Below are 20,854 nucleotides of genomic sequence, written 5' to 3' on the forward strand. Positions count from 1 at the left end.
TAGCAGGTTCTTATTCGTCACATTTCATGATGTTGGCTCCTCCAATCTTAATTACTGACCTGGGACTCCCCTCCCCCTATGTGCCATTGGGACTTGGGGTTTTTCTATTTCAGGTGGATTTCTGGATTTTACAACCGAGACCTTTAAAAAAAAAAAAAAAACCAATGAGCAAAAACTGAGATTCATATGGCGCTGACCTTATTGAGTTTGTCAGGCGTGGCCGCAACATGCAATTCAAAGAGAAGCTCTGTAAGCATGCTAGCAAATTCTTCTCCCTTTTCTTCTATCCCTGGAAATAGAAAATGACAGAAGTAAGAAGCATGATTTATTTTTCATCCTTCAGAATGTGGCAGCTCCCCCAACCTTACAGCCTGCAGTCAGAATATAAGTGGGGGCAGCAGCAGCCCACCCTCCAGCCGCCGGGCAAAGACGAGCTGTGCCCGTGTATGAGCACAGAGGCGAGGCAGCAGGCTGCAGCTGGGCGAGGGGCTGGTGGAGCCTTGCTGCTCGCAGCTCTAGCTGGGGCATCCCTGGGCTGGCCCGAAGGGCACATGAGGGCAGGAAGGGACCTACTGGTCTTGTTCACAGCTATAGGTGGTCAGTAGCTGTTTGCTGAATGACTGAATGAACAAATGAATGACCCTTCTCAGGCCTGAGAGTCCTGGGATAACACTGTGTTTATGACTTACAGTACTGTTATGCTTAGCATTGCAACCCTTAATGATACTCAGGGTACCCTTTTAGGTCCACAGAGCCACAGTACCGAGCAAGCAGAATTAGTCTCCATGGATCATCTACTTATATCTTAATACTTATAACAACATTATATCTCTGGAGAAATTTCCCACGGTTTCCTAGGACACCTGCTTGGTCCTACAATATTACGTAATGATATGTCTTCCCTTCTGATTGGAAGCTACCTAAGGATACAGACAATATTTGTTTTGCTCATTCCTGAATCCAGAGCATCTAACACAGTGCCTGGAACATAACAGGTGCTAAAATGAATATATATTGAATAAATAATTTACTAATATACCATAGATACTAATATATTATCTGTAATATAACATGTTATATATATATATATATCATGAAATAAAAATAATTTACTATTATTGGTGGGCAATAAAGAGGAGAGATCTTTAAAAGTTACAATGTTATATCTCTCATTTGTATCTACAAGTTGAGGCCATTTTCAAAGTTTCTTAAAAATGCTAAAGAATTGATTTCACAATGGATTGTATCACCAGTTTGGGGTGGTAGTGGAGGGATAAAAGCATCATTCATCTGGCCTTACTACATGATCTCAGAAACCCCCTGAGAAGAAAATACCGTGGCCTGTGTTAGTGGGTGAAGGCAGTAGCTTCAGAGAGGACTAAGCTATGTGAGAAATACTGTATCTATCGCTTGTCTGCTTGTGCTTATTTCTGTTTTAGAGACAAAATGGTTAATCAGCAGCTTGTGAAGATAGCCAGGATAACTCGTAGGTCTTTGTTCAAAGAATTTAGCCTAATCAGTTTATCATCACCTAGAATTTATATATTCTCATTGGGGAGCAGGTCAATAAACAAACTAGAGAAGTAAAACATCTATGTCAGGTGAGAAGTTTTATGGAGAAGTATAAATCAAGGGAGAGGAATAGGGACAGCTGGGGGGTAGGAATTTCAAAGAGAGAGGAGCTGAGAAAATGGCTTTTGAGTAATAACCCAGAGGAGGAGAGAGATGAGCCACACAGACCAGGGGAAGAGCCTTCCAGGCAGAGGCACTGCCAGGGTCAAGTCCAGGAGCAAGTGTGCCTGGCTTGCTCAGGAACAGCAAGGAGGACAGGGTGACCACCACACGGGGAGGGAGGCATGTGCCTTGCCGTGGAGGGAGAGATGGCTGTCTTTGTTCACAGTGAAGCTGATACAAGCAAATCATAAAAACCATAAAGCAAGTGTGCAGACGGAGCAGTCTTCTGCAACACTTGATCCAATTCTCAGGGGTATTAAGAAACCTTCCTTGAGGAGGTGATGCCTGAACAGAGCCTTCAAAAATGAGAAGGCTGGGCTTCCCTGGTGGCGCAGTGGTTGAGAGTCCACCTGCCGATGCAGGGGACATGGGTTCGTGCCCCGGTCCGGAAAGATCCCACATGCCGCCGAGCGGCTGGGCCTGTGAGCCATGGCCGCTGAGCCTGCGCATCCGGAGCCTGTGCCCCGGAACGGGAGAGGCCACAGCAGAGAGAGGCCCGCGTCCCACAAAAAAAAAAAAAAAAAAGAAAGAAAAGACTTTAGTCACATGTACAAAGGGAGAGCTGGAGGGCTACCGAATCAGAGAGAGAATGAGAGAGAATGAGAGAGAGAGAGAGAGAGAGCCCATCAAAAGCTGAAGGCAAAGTAATATGGGCAACTCCCACGGGATCTCGTTTCCAAAGTGCCTGGTCCTTCTCATCTCCAGTGAGGCAGTGCTGCAGGGCAGAAACAGCCCTGGCCTGAGGCTGAGGATGTGGAGGTTCTTCCCCAGCTCCTGCACTAATGGCTCTGTGACCTGGGGCTAGTCACAGGGCTTCTTAGCCTCCATTTCCTCCTCTGTAAATATAGGATAATAAAACCCAGCCATCTACTCTTTAGTGTTATTGTAAGGAGCAAATAATACAACAAATGTGTAAGTATTTTGTAAACACTAGAGTTTTATATAAACTGTATTGTTAAGTGTTACAAAGACATAAACATAGGGAGATTTAAAATATTTGAGAGTAATCAACACTAAATTAGGATACACGTACTCTCTGTAGCTCCAGCTTTTAAATGTGCATTCGTTCTGTAAGACAGAGAAATACACCAATAACTTGTAGCAAATGTTTTAGGAAAATCATCACAGAGAAAAATGGATGTAAATAAAAAACAGATGTAAAAGAATGTTGCAACAAAGAATACCTACTACTACAATTCTTGGTCTGTACATGTGGCCGAGAAGATCAAGTCAATAAAAAGAGAAAATATCTTTTAAAAATCTTTTCACAACAGTGGTAAACCAAATTAGAGACCCACAGCAGTGTGATAAAATTATACTCTGCTGATAGGACAAACATGCAAATCATTAGCTAATGTTATTAAATGCAGAAGAGCCCAATATTAAATTTATCTAAAAATGACAGTTTATTACATTTTCTAAGACTACCAAATAAATTATTTAGGTGTTAGGGGGCTTTTAGGAATGCAGGTGCTTACAAGAAAAAATATGATGAGAATGCTGTGGTTTCTCCCAGAATTTTGCTCCTGGATTGTCTGCTCACCCTCACTAATGAGATTGCTCTTGACAGCTTTTAATTAATCCCTCACCTTTCTGGAGTTGTAACACTCCATCATATTGGATTGATTTACTGACAAACCTGCTATTCTTCTCTCCCATTCTTCTTTAGGTGTCTAAATGACATTTATTTATTAAATTAAGTTAATTAAAAGTAATTGTGTTTTGATAATCTGGAACTGCCCTTTAGGAAAATGGACATATTATGGGAGGTAACAGGGTTCCATCACTTAAAGAGAGATTAATCTACCATTTCTTAAGCATGCTGTTCAGGACTTCAGGTGGTTTTTTTTTTGGTCATATTAAAAAATCTCCATTTGCTGAAGCTCTATATTAAGACTGGAACATAACACATGTAGTAACACTTTCTATTTTACAGTATCGAATCAAGTTTTCTCTCCAAGAAATTGCACTAGTTGGGGATGCCATACTGCATTAACTTACACTGGAAAAAATATTTCTTTGATGTTAGGGAGAATTTGGGATCCTGTTTTTATCCGTTCTGAATGACACCCCCAATAAGGCAAAGGTCTACCTCAGGCATCATAAACTGAAGAAAAATAGCCTGCATCTTTTCGGTGATTGTTACTCTGGAAAAGAGGCATCTACATTACTTCATCTTGGGTTCAGAATACTAGCCACATGATCTTTGACAGCTAGTATCTTAGTTTCTTCATTATTAAAGCAGACAAGATTGTCATCCTTTGCGACTTTGTAGAAACACACAAATGCTCAAAAACATTGTTCTCCAACTGTTTCTTTGATATTGACCTTTTCCTATGCTTCAGTATAATTGATTCTTCTATTTTGATGCAGTGAGCATAAATCCCATTAAACTGAAGGCACATAAGGTCAGCATGCGGGGCTAAAGCGGGAGATAGTATTTAAAAGACAGTTTGCAAATGCTTAGAATAATCTTGCCCTGAGCATCTAGGCTGAAGCATTTGAGCTCTTGTGTTTGAGCTTTGATTAAAGATACGTAACACGTCTGGGCACAGAATGCTTCCAGAGAGTGATGTACATGATATGCATGTACACTATCACAACTACAATTGTAAATAAAAGTTATAACTTATTGCATCTTTACTATGTTCCTGGAATTGTGTTAGCACTTTTAATAATAATAACAGCTAACACTTCGAGCAGTTCTGTGTGCCAGGCTCTGTAATATGTTTTTGCATATATTATCTAATTTGATCCTTACAAGAGCCCTCAGGAATAGGTATCACTGTATCCATTTTACAGGTAAGATACTGAATTTCAGAAAGGTTATATAACTTGCTCAAGGACAAATAGCAAGTAAGTAGTGAAAATGTTGCAAATAAGACCCTTCAGATGATCCCAGGAGAAGCCAGCCTTGTGTGTCCAAGGTTGCTTAAGTTTTCAGTGTAACCTACGTGAAACAACTGTCTAGCGCTTGGTGATGACATCAATCACTCTCCATGTACACAGCAAATGCTTTACTATATTCTGCTCCCAAATGGACAACTTAATCATTAAGCACGTCCAACTTTGGGAACCTCTTTTCCTCTCTCAAGGAAGCCTTGCTTCTCACAAAATAGGTTCTAGTCTCCTTGGGGTCATGTCATCGTCTGGCTGGAAGAGTATTGGGAGCATGTACCTGGCTCACTTTAGTGATTGACTAAATCAATCAAACCTGACTAATCACGCCTTGATGCACCATGTGCCTTTGTATTTTGGGGGTGAAGTGTAGGCCACTTACAAATACACCCCAACTCCTACACACAGAAATTAAAAGGAAGAAGAAAAATATGAAAAGAAATCCATTGAAAGACCTGCTCACCATCAACATCAACCACATTCAACAACTTTCACATGCAGGTAAAAAATCAGACACTGGAGCATAAACTCTAGTCATCAGGGCCCTGCTGAGTGCACTGTGCTCTTTGTTCACTTGACCAGATGCATTCTGCTGTGTGCCTGTGACATGCCAGGGACACCACAGAAATAAAGGTGCCTCACTCAGGAGTTCCCGCCCGAAGGACAGGAAGACTATAGGTCCATGTGACCATGCTCCTATAACAAGAGCAGATGCACGGAGAGTTTGAAAGTGGGCAGGACAAGCACCTGAATTAAGTAATTCTCCCCTGTTCAAAGGGCTATGCTTATTAACAGCAGTTTCGTTTGTCTTGCTATTTAACTGGTTATTTTCCTTTACCTTGCACTTCTTGATTCTCCTCATTCTCGAATTCTTTGGCTGCAAAGATGTCTTTAATGGAAATTAGGTCATTTTTTAAGACTTCCAGCTTCTCTCCATCAAGTGATGCTAAAAATGACTGAACCTGAAAAAAAGAAATAGGTCAGCCTAACTGTCATCTTTTCTTCTCATTAATGATGTTTACGTACAGCTGTGCCCAGTTCTCCCAGGTGATTTGTGGTGTGGGAGGTAACACTGGGTTGAATGTTGGATTTAACTGCGGAGTAACTGTGCAACTTTGGGTAAGTTACATAAGCTCCTTGCGCCTCAGTTTTCTCATGTTTTTAATTGAATATATTTGACAGATAACATTGTGTAAATTTAAGGTGTATAACATATTAATTTGATACATGTGTATATTGTAATATGATTGCCACTGTAGCGATATTTAGCACCTCTATCACATTACATAATTATACTTTCTTTTTAGTGGTTGAGGCAATTAAAATTGTAGTCTCTTAGCAAGTTTGATGATTATAGTACAATACTGTTGTCCGTATGCCTTATACTACACATCAGATCTCTATGGCTTATTTACTACTTTTGCAAGTTTGTACCCCTAAGTAACATCTATCTTCTCCTCCCCCCAATCCCCTGCTAACCACCATTTTACTGTTTTTTGTGAGTTTGACTTTTTTGAGATTCCACATATAAGTGATATCATGCTTATCTCACTTAGCATAAGGTGCTCAAGGTCCAAACATGTTGTCACAAATGGCAGGATGTCCTCCTTCCTCATGGCTGAATACTATTCTATTGTGTATATATCTCGCACCTTTTTTAATCCATTCATCTGTGGATGGGCATTTAGGATGTTTCCATATCTTGACTATTGTGACTAACACAGTAAACATGGGAGTGCATATATCTCTTCAAAATCCTGTTTTGGGCTTCCTCAAAAAATTAAAAATAGATCTACCATGTGATCCAGCAATTCCACTTCTGGGTATACACCCAAAGGAAGTTTTCTGTTTTAAACTGAGAGCCACACTTCATTGTGATCCTTTGTGGGATAAATGAAACAACGAATGTGAAAAACATTGCACGAGTGCAAACAGCAGATGCTAAGTAAATGTTGGTGGTAGCTCTTCTGTCATAGTGGCTGAAAACATACCTTGGTGTCAACCCTGGATTCAAATATCAGCTCTTCACTTATTAATTATGTGACTTTGGGTGATTTACTTAACCTTTCTGTGACTCAGTTCTCTTACCTCTAAATTGAGAACTTATAGCATCTACCTTATAAGACTGTTTTGAAGGTTAAATGAAATGATGTACTCAGGAGTATTTATCGTGATGGTCAATAAATTATATATACAATGTAAACAAACATATATGTAAGACAGAAAACAAACTTATGGTTACCAAAGGGGAGAGGGAGGGAGGAGTATGGGATTAACAAACTACTACATATAAAATAGATGAGCAACAAAGATTCACTATACAGCACAGGGAATTATACTTAATATCTTGTAATAACTTATAATGGAATATAATCTGAAAAAAATAACTGAGTCACTTTGCTGTACACCTGAAACTAACAAACTTTAACAATATTGTAAAGCAACTATACTTCAATAAAAAAGTATATGTAAACAAATAATAAATAAATAGTTGTATGTATATTACAGACATACATACAAATACACTTGCTAGATGTTTTATTGTACTGGGGTTACAAAAGCATACAAGATACATTTTTCTTCTCAGAGATCTTACAGTCTCAAGGAGGGAGGCCCATGTGAACAGATAACAGCCACACCAGGTGTGAGTGTAGTGACAGTAGGGGGTTCCCAGCAAGGGGGCTGCAAGGCCCCTTGGGGAGGCGAGGGGGTGGGCAGGGATACTGCACAGAGGATGATGCTTAAACTGGTGTGCTCCCTGTTCACTGTCTTCAGAACCTCTCTTCTGAAACTGTCCCTCATAAGCACTTAAAAATTATTTGTACAGATGGTCAGTCAACCTCTGAATCTGAGGACCATTTGAATTTCCAAAATGGTGACAGTGCATGAAGAACCATATGAAAAGTGAAGTCAGACTACAAAGTAGTAAGGTTTTAAATTTTTCATTCTGCAGGTCAAACACTTGCTCTGGAGGGAGAGCCAGCAGAGAAGCTGCCATACTCTTTGGGTTGTGTTTTCATATTGATTACGGTAGTAGACTTGCAGTCCAGACGAGTGAGAGAGTTAAAGAGGGCATCCCCGAGGCCAGGCACCATTTCCCTAAAAGTTGCTAATGCACATCATCAGGACGTAATGCAACTGGCTCCAAGGCTCTGAGAGGAAGTTCAGGCGGAAGTCATCAACACAAAGCCCATTAGGCGCCGAAGTAATGCTCCCTGCATGCTGGCCGCCACCACTCCCTTCTGCCCTGACCTCTTCAGAGTCTTCATTTCAGCTCATACACTCATGTTTAGGGCTCACGGTCCTAGATATGCCCACATCATATCTTTATGCTTCAGATATATTTTCTAAACAGCACTTTTCTCAGAGTAAAGAAAAACGGGTAATTGAATAAATGTTAAAGTACAACGCTTAGTGAAAAAGTATACAGACATGTGGGGCCTCTTGGTTTCTCTGCGTCTTCTAAGGGTAGCCATCCTCCAGGAGTGAGTGCATTGGGGTTTTATGCTTTTGGCCATCTCCCGGGAAGGGTTCTTTTTAGTGAAGTACTCTTTGGTCAGCATCTTTCTATTACAGCACCTCTTTCGCTTCCTCCTAGTTCATTCCATTATGCTAGCACGATGGGCATTAAATCTTTACTTCAATCCAATAATAAATAATAAATAATCATGCACTCCTCAATACTCATGGAATGCTGACTATATGCTTGGCACTGTGCTTAAGGGTTTCTTTACCCTTACACAAGGGTAAACAGTCTGCCTTGTAAATCTTTTCCCTGAAAGGGGGTGTGGGGTGTCATTTTGAGGATTCTTGTTTACTGTTTTGGTTAAGTATTGAGTATAATGGCAATAAAAATATTAGTTTTTCCTTAAGACTTATAGTACAGCACGTTACCATGCCTGTTGCCATCCTAGAATCAATCTAGTAGGTAGTAATGATTCCTTATAATTCTGTACACCCTGTCTAAGTTTCAGCCAATGGAATGTTAGCAGACGAGATGTGTACCATTTATGGGTTAAAGTTTTTAACAAGTGGGAACGGCCCCTCTATACTCTCTCCCCATGCTCGTGGGATGAAGAAGACAAGGCCCTAGAGGAGAGTGAAATCCAATACATTAGACTTGGTCATAGGGGAGTTCACAGGGCCAAAGGGATGTGCCCACCCAGAACCCACACTCCCACTTCTAGATCACTCTCCAGGTGACTGAAGTTTCCCTTTCACGATCTGTATGGACCTCTTCCCCAGGCTGTACTCCCTATGGTGGGACCATCCACTGGAGGGTGCACTCCTAGGCCCAAGGGATGGACAAAGGTGGCCGTTTGCAGGGGATGTGGATGGTGCTTGAACTGGGGCATCCTCACTCGTGCCATGAGGGTCCTTGAAGCAACAGATAGCTGGAGATAAAGGGAAGAGAGCAGGCAGGAGGGTGATATGAAAATTTGAGGAGTCTGAGAATTCTAAATGGGAACCTGGCCTTCCAGGCCATTATGAAAGTACATTTGTCAAGGAAGGATGACAGAATATATTTTCTTTAACAGTTTGTTTCCAAAAGCTCTTTAACTTTTAAATATTTGGTATGTGCAGGGTTGCCACATAAAATATAGGATGTCTGACTGAATTTGAATTCCAGATAAACAATGAATGTTTTCTTGGTATAAGTATCTCAAATATTGCATAGGACATATTTATACTAAGAAAGTATTCATTGTTTATCTAAAGTTAAAATTTTATTAGTCATCCTGTATTTTTATCTGCTAAATCTGACAACCCCAGTAGGGTCTCCATTTGTATTCTTGCCAGGAGCCTGTGAATATTAGGATGGGACTAGTGGAGCCATAAGATGGACAGAGCCCGGCTTCTGGATCCCTAAATGCTGGAAAGCTGCCTGCTGACCAGACACTCATATCTTGGACTGTCACAGGAGTGAGGATAACTCTTACTGTTTTTGACCCAAATATTTTTAGGACTATTTATTATAACACCCAGTAACTACATTACTAAGCCAAGAAAAAGTTCTGCATTTCTCACTATGAAAACTAGGAAAATCTCCAGGCTGGGGAAAGAAAGCAGAGCTTGTGGGAGCAGTATGCCAACAGAGGGAAATGCCCACCTCCAGTGACCAAACTGCCTTCCTGGCAGCATCAGTCCTTTGGGGCTCTTTTCTAGAGCACTGGGGCTGCTTTACAGCTAGACCTGCATTGGAACCAGCCAGAGTAGAATGTCTCTCTACCACCATCATAGATTCAAGGGGCCATGCTCCCCTGTAATGTTTTCAACAATAATAACATGTATATATAAGAATGCATATAGGGCTTCCCTGGTGGCGCAGTGGTTGGGAGTCCGCCTGCCAATGCAGGGGATACGGGTTCGTGCCCCGGTCCGGGAAGATCCCACATGCCGCGGAGCGGCTGGGCCCGTGAGCCATGGCCGCTGAGCCTGCACGTCCAGAGCCCGAGGCCACAGCAGTGAGAGGCCCACGTACCAAAAAAAAAAAAGAATGCATATAAAAATAAAATGTCATCAACATTATATATACATGTGTATGTATAAAATGGCAGCTAACGTTTATTGACTGCTTATTATGTATTAGGCATGCTACAACTAGCTTCACATGGATTATCTCATTTAATTCTTTTAATAATTTTACGAAGTTGATTATCATTCCCATTTCATAGATAAGGAGATTGAGGTAAGACAGGTCCAAAACCATACAGCTACTGAGTGGCATTTGATCACATAATGTCTGACCTCAAACCCTGCTTTTGTAGGGAAAAGTTTGTGCTTTAGTGGAAAACTACGTTTTCCAGATCACATTTTACCAGATTATTGGATTCTGATTCCATGGGAGTAATTTCATAACTCCGTCAAATGTAGATAGCTGATAGCAATGCAAAACAATAATGAATTTTGCCCAGTGGAGGGACAACCTTTCCTTCTATGGAAAAACCAGGTTTGTGTCCATTTGTACATTCATTTCAAAATTGCTTTATTTCATATGAATTTGTGCTTCTTTGGCTTTTCCTTCGAACCGGTTATAACATCTGTCTGGTTCTTTCATTTAATTAACAAGGTAAGTAAATTCTTTGATTTGTGTTCATCTGGTATCTGCATGAGTCATGATTTTGCTTTAAAAAAAATGATCCGTTAACAGTTTAACCACAAGACTGTCAGTGATGGCTGAAGGATAACAAAAAAGGAAATAAACACAGTAACTTGTAATTCTATAATCTTGTGTGTGTGTGTGTGTGTGTGTGTGTGTCCATCCTGTTTGGTTCTTGGTTACCTGTTATATGGCAGAGGTCATCTTTCCCTGACTAGGTGGGCTTCAAGAATGTCTCAACCCCCCAAAGTCCAAATGTAAGAAGACAAGGCCAACAGAGAGTCAAAAATCACTGTTCGCTTCTAAGGCTTACTTCCAAGTTCAGCCTCCTGTCTGAGGACCTGCCTCTCCCCCCAGTAAATGTCACTGGGATGGCCCACGGCCCCTCCCAGGAGGTCCAGAGGGTACTGCCCTGTGGCCTTCACTGCAAAAACACCCCAGACTACAGTCAGCCTGACTCCCAAAAGAGCAGTATATACAATTAAATGAGTTAATAGTTTTAAAGTGCTTAGATTAGTGATTATATAAATGCCATATAAGTGTTTGTTAAATAAAAACACACACATTTGGAGACACACACACACACACACACACACACACACATACACACATACACATAGATCCTCTTAAAAAAAAGAAATCACCAACCCTGCTGACTTCCACTATTCATGTTTGTTTTCTTGGGATCAGAGAGTGTGAATGTGCAGGGCTGTTAGGTAATTTCCCAGAGCTCTGTTGAGGAGCATCACTAAGTAGAGCTTTAACGCCCAGTAAGATAATCCTGCCCTTTGTGGCCCAGGCATTCTAACAAATGGGTGAATAAATAACTATATCACCCATGAAACTAACTATATTAGAACCCTGCAGTCTGGGAGAAATACCAGCTGCTTTGTCTAAGGGAGGCACAGGCCAGGCGCTGACAGCCAGGGTTTGCACGGCCTTTTGGGCCGTGAGTTGGGGGTGGTGATGACTCCTATCATGCTGGCCCTCCTGGGGTGGTGAGGGGGAACAGCTAGGCACAGGATAGACAGAAAATAATATGGAGCCTGAGGGGGTCATCAGGCTGGACAGTATCTGTGACCTCAGCACAGTAATGAGGCTCTAGAAAGGAGGCTTTCCTTCATGTTTAAGAAGACATATTCACTTCAGATGCCTCTAATGTAGTAGACAGTCCTCAGACCCCAAATGTGGGAGATGAGTCCAGGGACCCTGGTTGTGTGTGTGCGTGTGTGTTTTTAATAATTTTTTTAAATATTAAAAAAAAAAAGATGTATTCATGAGCATGTTACTTCAAATGACCAGGACAGACATACCTTGCTTTCGCTTTCATTGGACAGAATTTCCAGGGCTTCCAGGTGTGACAAACCCTGATACTCATCAAACAGCATCCCGTAGTGTGCAGTTCTCTCAGCCGTGAGCTGCTGTGCCAGCCTCTGCTTCTCCTTCTCCTTGGCTTCCCGCAACATCTGCACAAATACACAGTGTTTGTATACTAGGTGTACGCTTAAAAGCCGCATTTCCTGCGGAAGATGTCGGGGGAGATGAGCACTGACTTGGTACTTGTGAAGAGTAGGTTTTAGTCACTGTGGAATTTCTAAAAACATGACTTTTTGCATTGATCTTACTCACAATTTTTTACATAATATTCCACTTTGAACTTTTCACGTTCATATGTACACAGCAAAACAAAGCAAAAATTCTACACCCAGGAAGAGGATTGAAAAGAAGCAAAACAAAAGCTGAACAGTGGTTTCTACTTAAGTGTTTTCCATGTGTGTGATTAATCTTATTTTTTTAAATGTTCAGATTTTCTATCATGAGCAAATTTTATGTACACTGGGAAAGTTGAATCTATTGTGACAGGATTAATTGCAACTTGTGCACCTAGGCAGACTTCAAAGCGAAAATAAGCTGGTCTGATTTTATTTGAGTTATTTAAAAATTTTGTGTGTGTGGTTATTAAACATCTTTGATGAAAATAATTAATAAAATATAAACTCATAGTGTATTCCTCACCAGATACTTAATATAAATATTAATATAAATAAGAATGTTAGCTTATCAATTCTTTGATAGATTGGTTTCTAGAAATACTGTGAACCGAGTTCCTCTCCAGGTTGATCATTTTTCTCCAGTTATTTTTCTGTTGATTAAATAATAAGACAGTAAAATAAACACAAGTCCACCAGTTACTCTTAATTTCCTGCCTTTGCTTTCTTCGATTCTAAGCATCTTTTATTTGATTCCTCATCAAGGTGACTGTGGCATTTAGTTTATAGGGTTCTTTAATATCTGTGAAGAGCACCACAAATGCACTGGCCACCACAAGGTCACAAGTGGAAGATCATGAAAGAGTAGATTTTGGTTTTTATTATGTGTCAATAAACAATCAGCTTCATTCTCCTTTTTGGTTCTTGAGGTTGTTAACCCCAAACCCACCAGGCTGCAGACGGAATTCTCCCTCCTGCCTGTCTTTAAGACTGAGTAAGTATAAGATGTGAAAGTTTTCAAAACAGCCCCATCAAATCGTCCCTGGGAATTGTTAACATTTACAATAAAAACCCAGCTATTCCCACGGATCTCACTGGCTTGGTGGTGGTGAAATAAAGGAACAAAGTGACACTGAAATTGCTTTCTTTCCTACACCAACTTCCATCTCTAAATTCTAATTCAGGTTAGAGGGAAAAAGGGATGCAATAAAAGGTAAAGGGAAATTGTCACTTTGGAATGATGTGGATTCACCCAAGAAATGGAGAGTGAAATTTAAGTGGCCTAAAGAAGAACTAACTGGCTTTCGGGGTGCTGCTGCTACATTCCTTCTGGAGAAGAAAAGGAGATTGGTTTAAATAGCAGTGAGTGTTTCTGGCGCGGAAGACTTTGGGACAGAAGGGCAGCTTTGGAAACTTACCCCAGTAGGATCTGAGAATCACCCTGTCCCCACGTTATTCAAAGAGTAAGACAGAATGCATGAGAAACTTAAGGAGGGCATGCATGAACATTTCTGATGTCTAGAGTTATTTAGTGTGGTTTAGGAAAAACATAACAGATGTCCCTCTCTCAGTTGATGGCAGCTTCATCCTTGTAGCTGCTCAGGCCATAACCCTGGAATCATCCGTGCCTCTTTCTTTTATCTCATACTCCATATTCAGCCCACCAGGAACTCTGGATCGACCTTCAAACTACACCCAGAACCAGCCTGAATCACCACCACCTTCATGGCTTCACATTGCTCTGAGCCACCATTATCCTTTGTTTAGATACCTGCAAACGTCTCCTGAGGAGGCTGTGAGAGGGGAGTATAAGTGACCAAGAGCCCCGAGGGTGCGCTTGGAAACCCACTCTTCATTTGGACTGAGGTCCTGCCTCTTATCACCTCCCCCTACCAACCACTGGTGCAGCAGGGATGTTAGGGCAGACTTTCTCCTGGGAGACGGAAACTCCTCTGTCAGTGGACTTTGGTTGAAGGACTCTCCCGTGGCTTTGCCAAACCTTCCTTAGACTGCACAGCAGTCAAGGATGATTGCACCCAGTCTCCTTTCTTGTTCCCCTCCACTGGGATCAGACTTGCATTGTGGTCTGATGGCTCTCCCCCAACTCCCACAATTTTCTCTCACATTGTCATTTCTACCAATAAAATCCTTGCACGTTTAAACTTACCTTGGCATCTGCTTCTGGGAGGATGTAGGCTGATACACACTCTAACTGGTCTCCCTGCCTTTCACCCTCCCCCCAACCTAGTCTATTTTCAACACCATAACTAGAGTGATACTTTTTTTTTTTTTTTTTTTTTTTTGTGGTACGCGGGCCTCTCACTGTTGTGGCCTCTCCCATTGCAGAGCACAGGCTCCAGACACGCAGGCTCAGCGGCCATGGCTCACGGGCCCAGCCGCTCCGTGGCACGTGGGATCTTCCCGGACCGGGGCACGAACCCGTGTCCCCTGCATCGGCAGGCGGACTCTTAACCACTGCGCCACCAGGGAAGCCCTAGAGTGATACTTTTAAAATCAGGTCTTGTCACTCCAAAACGTTGCAATGGTCTCCCCATTTCACTAACAGTAAAGTCAAAGGTTCTTACAAACGCCCCCCATGATCTTCCATCATCTGCTCCCCATAACCACTCTGGCAGTCTTCAGTATTCTGTTATAGCAGCCTGAATGGACTAAGACAAATGGCATCATCCTCAAGAAATTATTAAGTATAATTTATACTTAATAAAGCAAGGTACAAAGGAGCATGGTTAGTATGCTAACATTTGGTTGAAAAAGTTTGTATGTATATATGTGCACATGTATATATAGGTATATGTTTAGCTACATCTACTCATAAAGTCATATCTATATCCATATCTATATCCATATCTATATCTATATCTAAATCTGTCTGTATAATGTCTCTGATAGAATCCATAAGAAGTCGTTAACAATGGTTGTCTCCCATGATGTGTGGCTGGGGAAAGGGGTGTATTAGAAACTCAATTTTCACTCCCTGATATTTTGTGTCATTTGAATTTGACATGTGCTTTAAAATATCTATTTAAAAAGATAAATAAAAATTTATTCACTTTATTGACCGAAAGAACAAATCACAAAAGTACATAATCCCACCTGAGATAAGGAAACGGTTCTCTCCATGAGTGTCTTGGTCCGCTTAAAACCTGGGTCACTTTCTGCAAGGACATTCATAGTTTTCTTGCCAATGAATTCCAGAGCATCAAGACCACCTGTTAAGACGCTTTTACCCTGCCAATGAGATAATTGCACGAGATTAGGTTTTCATGTTTTGCTGTTTCGAGGCAGTCAGCACCTCCTAGACTGCACTATCTTCAAATATTAAAAGCAATATAAAGTCACAGTTTTTTCTCATCAGGAGGTTTATCATCCATTTAATCCTATTTTCTTTTCCATGGAACAGCGTATGTCATATAATTTGTAGGACATGCAATGTTATTAAATAAGGATGCTTAAGAAAACAAAAGCACATTAGGGATTAATTCTATTGGCTGTGTGTATGAATAGATATGTTCCTAAGACAAAAAATTAATAGGTGACCCAATTGCTGTTTTTGTTTGAAAAAATTTTAACCCAAGTAACAGAATTATTTGGAGCAGTCTATAAAAATGTCAAATACTCTTGCCAGTTTAGGGAATTCTTTAATATAGGGCCCTAGAGTGTAGGACCCTCAGGCTGTTTCAATGGCTCTTGCATACTTTCAGAAAGTAGCAATAACCGCCTATAATTAGTATTTTCATGAAATAAGACAGGTTGATTCCATGTGCTTCTGGCTTTAGAAATTGTTCTATTATGTAGTTAACCACTGCAAATTCCTTTGCCTGTCACTGTTTCTCTTTAAAAAAAAAAAAAAAGAGTAAAACAACCAAGATTTACTCACATAAACTGTACATACAAACAGAACTGCTTACATTTCTTTGCAACATCTTCTTTGCCTATACCCCAACTATACAACTACAATTACAATACGCATATATCTGTGTTTTTTCTCACCTTACATGAGTTTGCATAGGTTATATTTTATTATTACATTATTCCTTATATGCATTAGCCATTTTCATAATTATCACTTCAACAGCAATATTTGATTTCACTGATTAATATGCTTTATTAGTCATCTCCATCTTGGACATTTAGACTGTTTTCCGATTTGGGAGCCAACCAATAACCACACTACAAAACAGATTTTTTTTTGTTTTTGTTTTTTTTGTTTGTTTGTTTGTTTTGCGGTACGCGGGCCTCTCACTGTTGTGGCCTCTCCAGTTGCGGAGCACAGGCTCTGGACGTTCAGGCTCAGCAGCCATGGCTCACAGGCGCAACCGCTCTGCAGCATGTGGGATCTTCCCGGACCGGGGCACGAACCCGTGTCCCCTGCATCAGCAGGCGGGCTCTCAACCACTGCGCCACCAGGGAAGCCCCCAAAACAGGTTTTTAAATGCACATATTTTGGGAGGACTAGGGGATATCAGCAATTCACACTTTTGCATAATTTGATTTACTTTCTCCTAACATCCTGTGAGGGATTACTTCAGTAGAGAATCAGATGGGAGAAGGAAGGATGAAGGGACTTTGAGTAAGGGCAGCCTTGGTGGGGGGGTGTCTGGAGCTTGGGAAAAGGGAGAACCGGAAGGTTGGAGAGCACACAGAAAGGAATGTGAGGATGCTGAGGACAAACTCAGAGGGCCCTGCCTCGCAGCTCAGGGAGACCATGGATTTACTTCCTTTTTTTTTTTTTTTTTGGCCGTGCCTTTGTAGCATGTGGGATCTTAGTTCCCTGGCCAGGGATCGAACCCGCTTCCCTTGTGTTGGGAGCGTGAAGTCTTAGCCACTAGACCACCAGGGAAGTCCCCATGAATTCACTTCTTACGCCAGAGGTAATGAAAGCACTCTGTCCTATCCCCAACCCTACAACCCTCCCTGCAAACCTGCTGTGGGCATACTGGACTTGTACTGCTATCTGACTCCTAAAACATACTTGCTGACCCCCCTTCTCCCTGCTTAGTCTAGAGGACCTCGAGTAGCAAGGAAAGGAACAGTCATTTCCTATTTCTGGCATACCCTGACCTGAAGTCTGGCTAAGACACCCCCATATGTGTGTCCACAGCCCCCTCTTCTTCCCATACAGCATTGCATTTGACAACTGTTAAGTTGCCTCCACCTTCCAGGATGTCATGCCCTCTTGTCTTTCAGCTTATGCCCAGCATCTAGCATAGCTCTTGGGATATTATGAACTAATTACCTTTTTTTTTAATGAATGAATGAATAAATTAGACATGAGCCATATTTCTTAAAAAACTAGTTATTTGGTTTCACACAGCAGAAAGTAAACCTTTTCTTTCTGATCCTGAAGACCAGCTAACTGCCTTATCTCAGTTGGGGTGCATCCCCCTTTTTTCATCATTCATCAGTGTTTTGTTGTCAATAACAAGCTTCTTAAGCTTCTTTAAAAGGAAGGGGCCTGGGAAGGAGGGATGTATATTAGGGCTATTCAAGGAAAGAGGAGAGTGGGAATTGGGAGGTAGGGGTAGAGGAAGAATGTTGGTCTTAGTTATCTGGAAACACTTTAGAAACATGTTGGGGAATGTTCCTGATTCTTTACTGGTATATGTATATATATCTGAATCACTTTATAATTTTTCAAATTGAAGGTTAAGAAACAGAGAGCATCTCAGAAAAACAGCTCTAAGAAAGAGCCCTCTCTCCCTGCAAACAGAGGCTGTCCTTGCAGCCACTGGAAAGGACACTGTTATATCAGACTGAAAAATGTTCCTTCTAAGCAGCTCCCTTCTTTTAAACATAAAATATATTTCATTTGGTTCTTATCATTTTGGTTCCAAGGTTACGCCTACTCTGTGGGAGAAAGCATAACAAAATCATAATCCAAAGTTATGAGCAAGACCATCTTTTCTCTGATGCATCTAGGTCACTGGTAAATAGAAATATCAAAAAAAGGCACTGGCAGACCCCAGGGAAAACAGAGGAAGCAGCTAACGACTCACTGTGTTCTGAACCGCATTGGTGATGACTGACAGCACGCCCCGTGACCCCAATGAAGGAGAAGTGGGTGGGCTTTCTGCAGGCCTCTGATCTGCGGCTGCAGCTGCTACTAAAGAGAAAAACACCCTTTTAGAGGAACTTGGAAATCTATTTGTGCACATGGTGTAATGCAGCCCAAGTCCAAGAAATCCCCAAATAAATGCACCACTCACTTTGAGGGACTTCATTTGCAGTGTCAGGTTGGGCCCCTTCGGAAGAGCCAGAATTCACACTATGAATCCGGAGGGTGGCCCCTGCTTTTTCCTTGACCGCTGTCAACCCATGACCTGTCAGGAAATAAAATATGGCTCATAGATACAATAGAAGCCCACGGTCTGCAGGTTCCATAGCTCATCTCCCAGAGCTCTTGTAAGCTGTAGGTGTATAGCCTGACTGTGAGAGAACGTGGTGATTAACAGCACAGACTTTGCGAGCCCTCAGATGTGGGTTCCAGTGTGAGCTCAGTTTCACCATCACCCAGCTGGGTGACTTTTGAGAAGTTACCACCTCTCTGTGCCTCAATTTCTCCACCGTGTTGTCGTGAGGAGCAAATAAGTGCATGTACAGGGCTCCCAGATGCTTTATTAGTCCCTCTTACTTCTCACACTATCTAACTAACAACCTGGGGTTTCCAACCCAAGATATTATCTGTGAATGGTATCCCTGTCTTACCCTCTTTGCTCTTTTCTAAGCTTCTCAAGGCAGGTATGCGTCATTTATGTTTTGATTCCTTGCAGGCCTATCCTATTGTAGGTACTCAATTACTACTTGTTGAACAGAAATCAGCTGAGCCTTAATAAAGTGTCAGTCATTCCTTTAGTATGGTCTGTATGTGTGAGAGCAGGGTCTGGAGATGACATGTCAAGATCCAAAGGCAAGTCAGTGGGAAAACCAGAAAGGGCATTCAACAGCTCTGATAGTCATCTTAAGCAGTAACAGTCCAAACACAAGATGTAAGAATAGTCGGCCGGGATGAGAGGCACTGATTTTACTCTATCTGAGCTGGGAAAAATCCCTATAATTCCCTGGAGTCCAGCACAGTCTGTATTCAATATCAATAACTGTTTAGTGAATACAGAGCTGACCTTCTCATCCACTACCCCAGCCCCGCCCCTGACACATACACACAAACAAACTTTGGCTTGACAGAGAAATAGCTTTGTCTACATTTTATTTTGGAGCCATCTTTTTCTCCTTAGAAAACTAATAGTCTAGTGATGTCCTAAGTGGCTGCTTGAATTCTTGAAGAAGCAGCCTGGGTTGCCATCATCACAGCACTCACCTCCCCCTTAGTGCTCGGGGAGGAAATGAAAGATTCACTCAGGACCCTAGGCAACCTCAGGTTGTTAAAACCCAAGGCAGCAGCAATATTAATATCTGGAGGAAAAAGGCCCAAGTCACAGCAGGATTTGAGAGCCAAAGAGAACCGTCTAGTTGTAGAGGGTACCATTCAAATGACTGACTGTCCATCTCCTGAAATAGAGAAAGACATGGATGAACCCCAAACCCAAAGAGTCATATTTCATCAATCGTCAGCTTGCTTATCAGAGGGATCTTAACTTAATCACGGCACCGAAATTTGCCAAACTGATAGAGGACTAATTATATCCAGTGGGAATCGCCTGTTATTATACATGATCTAGAAAACACTGAAACTTAGGAAACATTATTTACAATGTTTACAACATTAATTACATACATAAACATATGACTATATTCATGTGTAGATCATTAGACACAGTCCAAAATCATTATTGAGTTACTTTTTAAAAAGATGCACTATAACTGCTAAAAGTAAGACTTGATTCTCTCTAGCTTCCAATTAATTCAAAGCATTTCAATGGAAACTCACTGGAGTTTCAGTAACATGTAAATTATGGGATACAATTATCTAACTTTATTATATACTGAGCTCATATTCCTTGACATCCTTTAAAAGCACAAATATTTTCAAAAAGGAAATAATTTACATCCAAATCTCCATCCATGATTCTCATTTAGATTTCTGAGAGCTAAAATCAAGGAATAAATGAGTTTCAGAAGGCTGGTAGGCATCTGCTATATCTTCTTTGTGTAAACTGTACAAGAGAGATGATTCCATATCCTTCTCTGAGACCATTCAGGGTTTAATGAACTTCACTGTCATTACCTCCTCTTTCACGTTCTCCATCCCTTTGCAGGTTAGAGCCATGTCTGAATCTTTTCCCGGGGAAGAACAGCTTCTCACCATCTCAGAACACAAACGACTATGGATATGTATGCATTACCTGCCTCTAGAAAAATCGCTTTGTTTCTGGAAGGAAATACCATTTTATGTGTATAATAAGTAGGATGTGTCTTTTTAACAGACATGACAATAGGCTGCTACTCCACCTACACACACACACACACACACACACACACACACACACACAAACATACACACACTATTGAGGTATAATGGACATACAAGGATTTGCACATATTTAAGATTCCTCCAATTATATTTTCTAATTAACAGGTTTTTTTTCTGAGTTCTTTTGTTAGTGAAAGTACATCTTTAACTACACTCTACTAGAAATATAAAGCTATGGTTTTT

The 20,854-nt window shown here is 41.2% G+C and overlaps 1 protein-coding gene across 4 annotated transcripts in view; it reads right to left on the reverse strand.

Moving 5' to 3' along the window:
• Positions 1-20,854, reverse strand: part of FAM114A1 (family with sequence similarity 114 member A1) — a 62,786-nt gene that overhangs the window by 12,495 nt on the left and 29,437 nt on the right. For 2 of the 4 annotated variants that reach the window (XM_067036277.1, XM_067036279.1), the window contains exons 4-9: positions 18,450-18,563; positions 18,240-18,343; positions 15,337-15,471; positions 12,046-12,198; positions 5,471-5,594; positions 198-289 (exon numbers count right to left, since the gene is read on the reverse strand). In XM_067036277.1, coding sequence (XP_066892378.1) covers positions 198-289; positions 5,471-5,594; positions 12,046-12,198; positions 15,337-15,471; positions 18,240-18,343; positions 18,450-18,563 — 722 coding nt within the window. Of the gene's footprint in view, positions 1-197; positions 290-5,470; positions 5,595-12,045; positions 12,199-15,336; positions 15,472-18,239; positions 18,347-18,449; positions 18,564-20,854 lie in introns of all 4 variants that reach the window. The other 2 variants (XM_059067082.2, XM_067036278.1) reach the window with 1 other exon arrangement.

This window comes from Kogia breviceps, chromosome 6 (assembly GCF_026419965.1).
Source record: "Kogia breviceps isolate mKogBre1 chromosome 6, mKogBre1 haplotype 1, whole genome shotgun sequence".
Lineage (NCBI taxonomy): Eukaryota > Metazoa > Chordata > Mammalia > Artiodactyla > Physeteridae > Kogia > Kogia breviceps.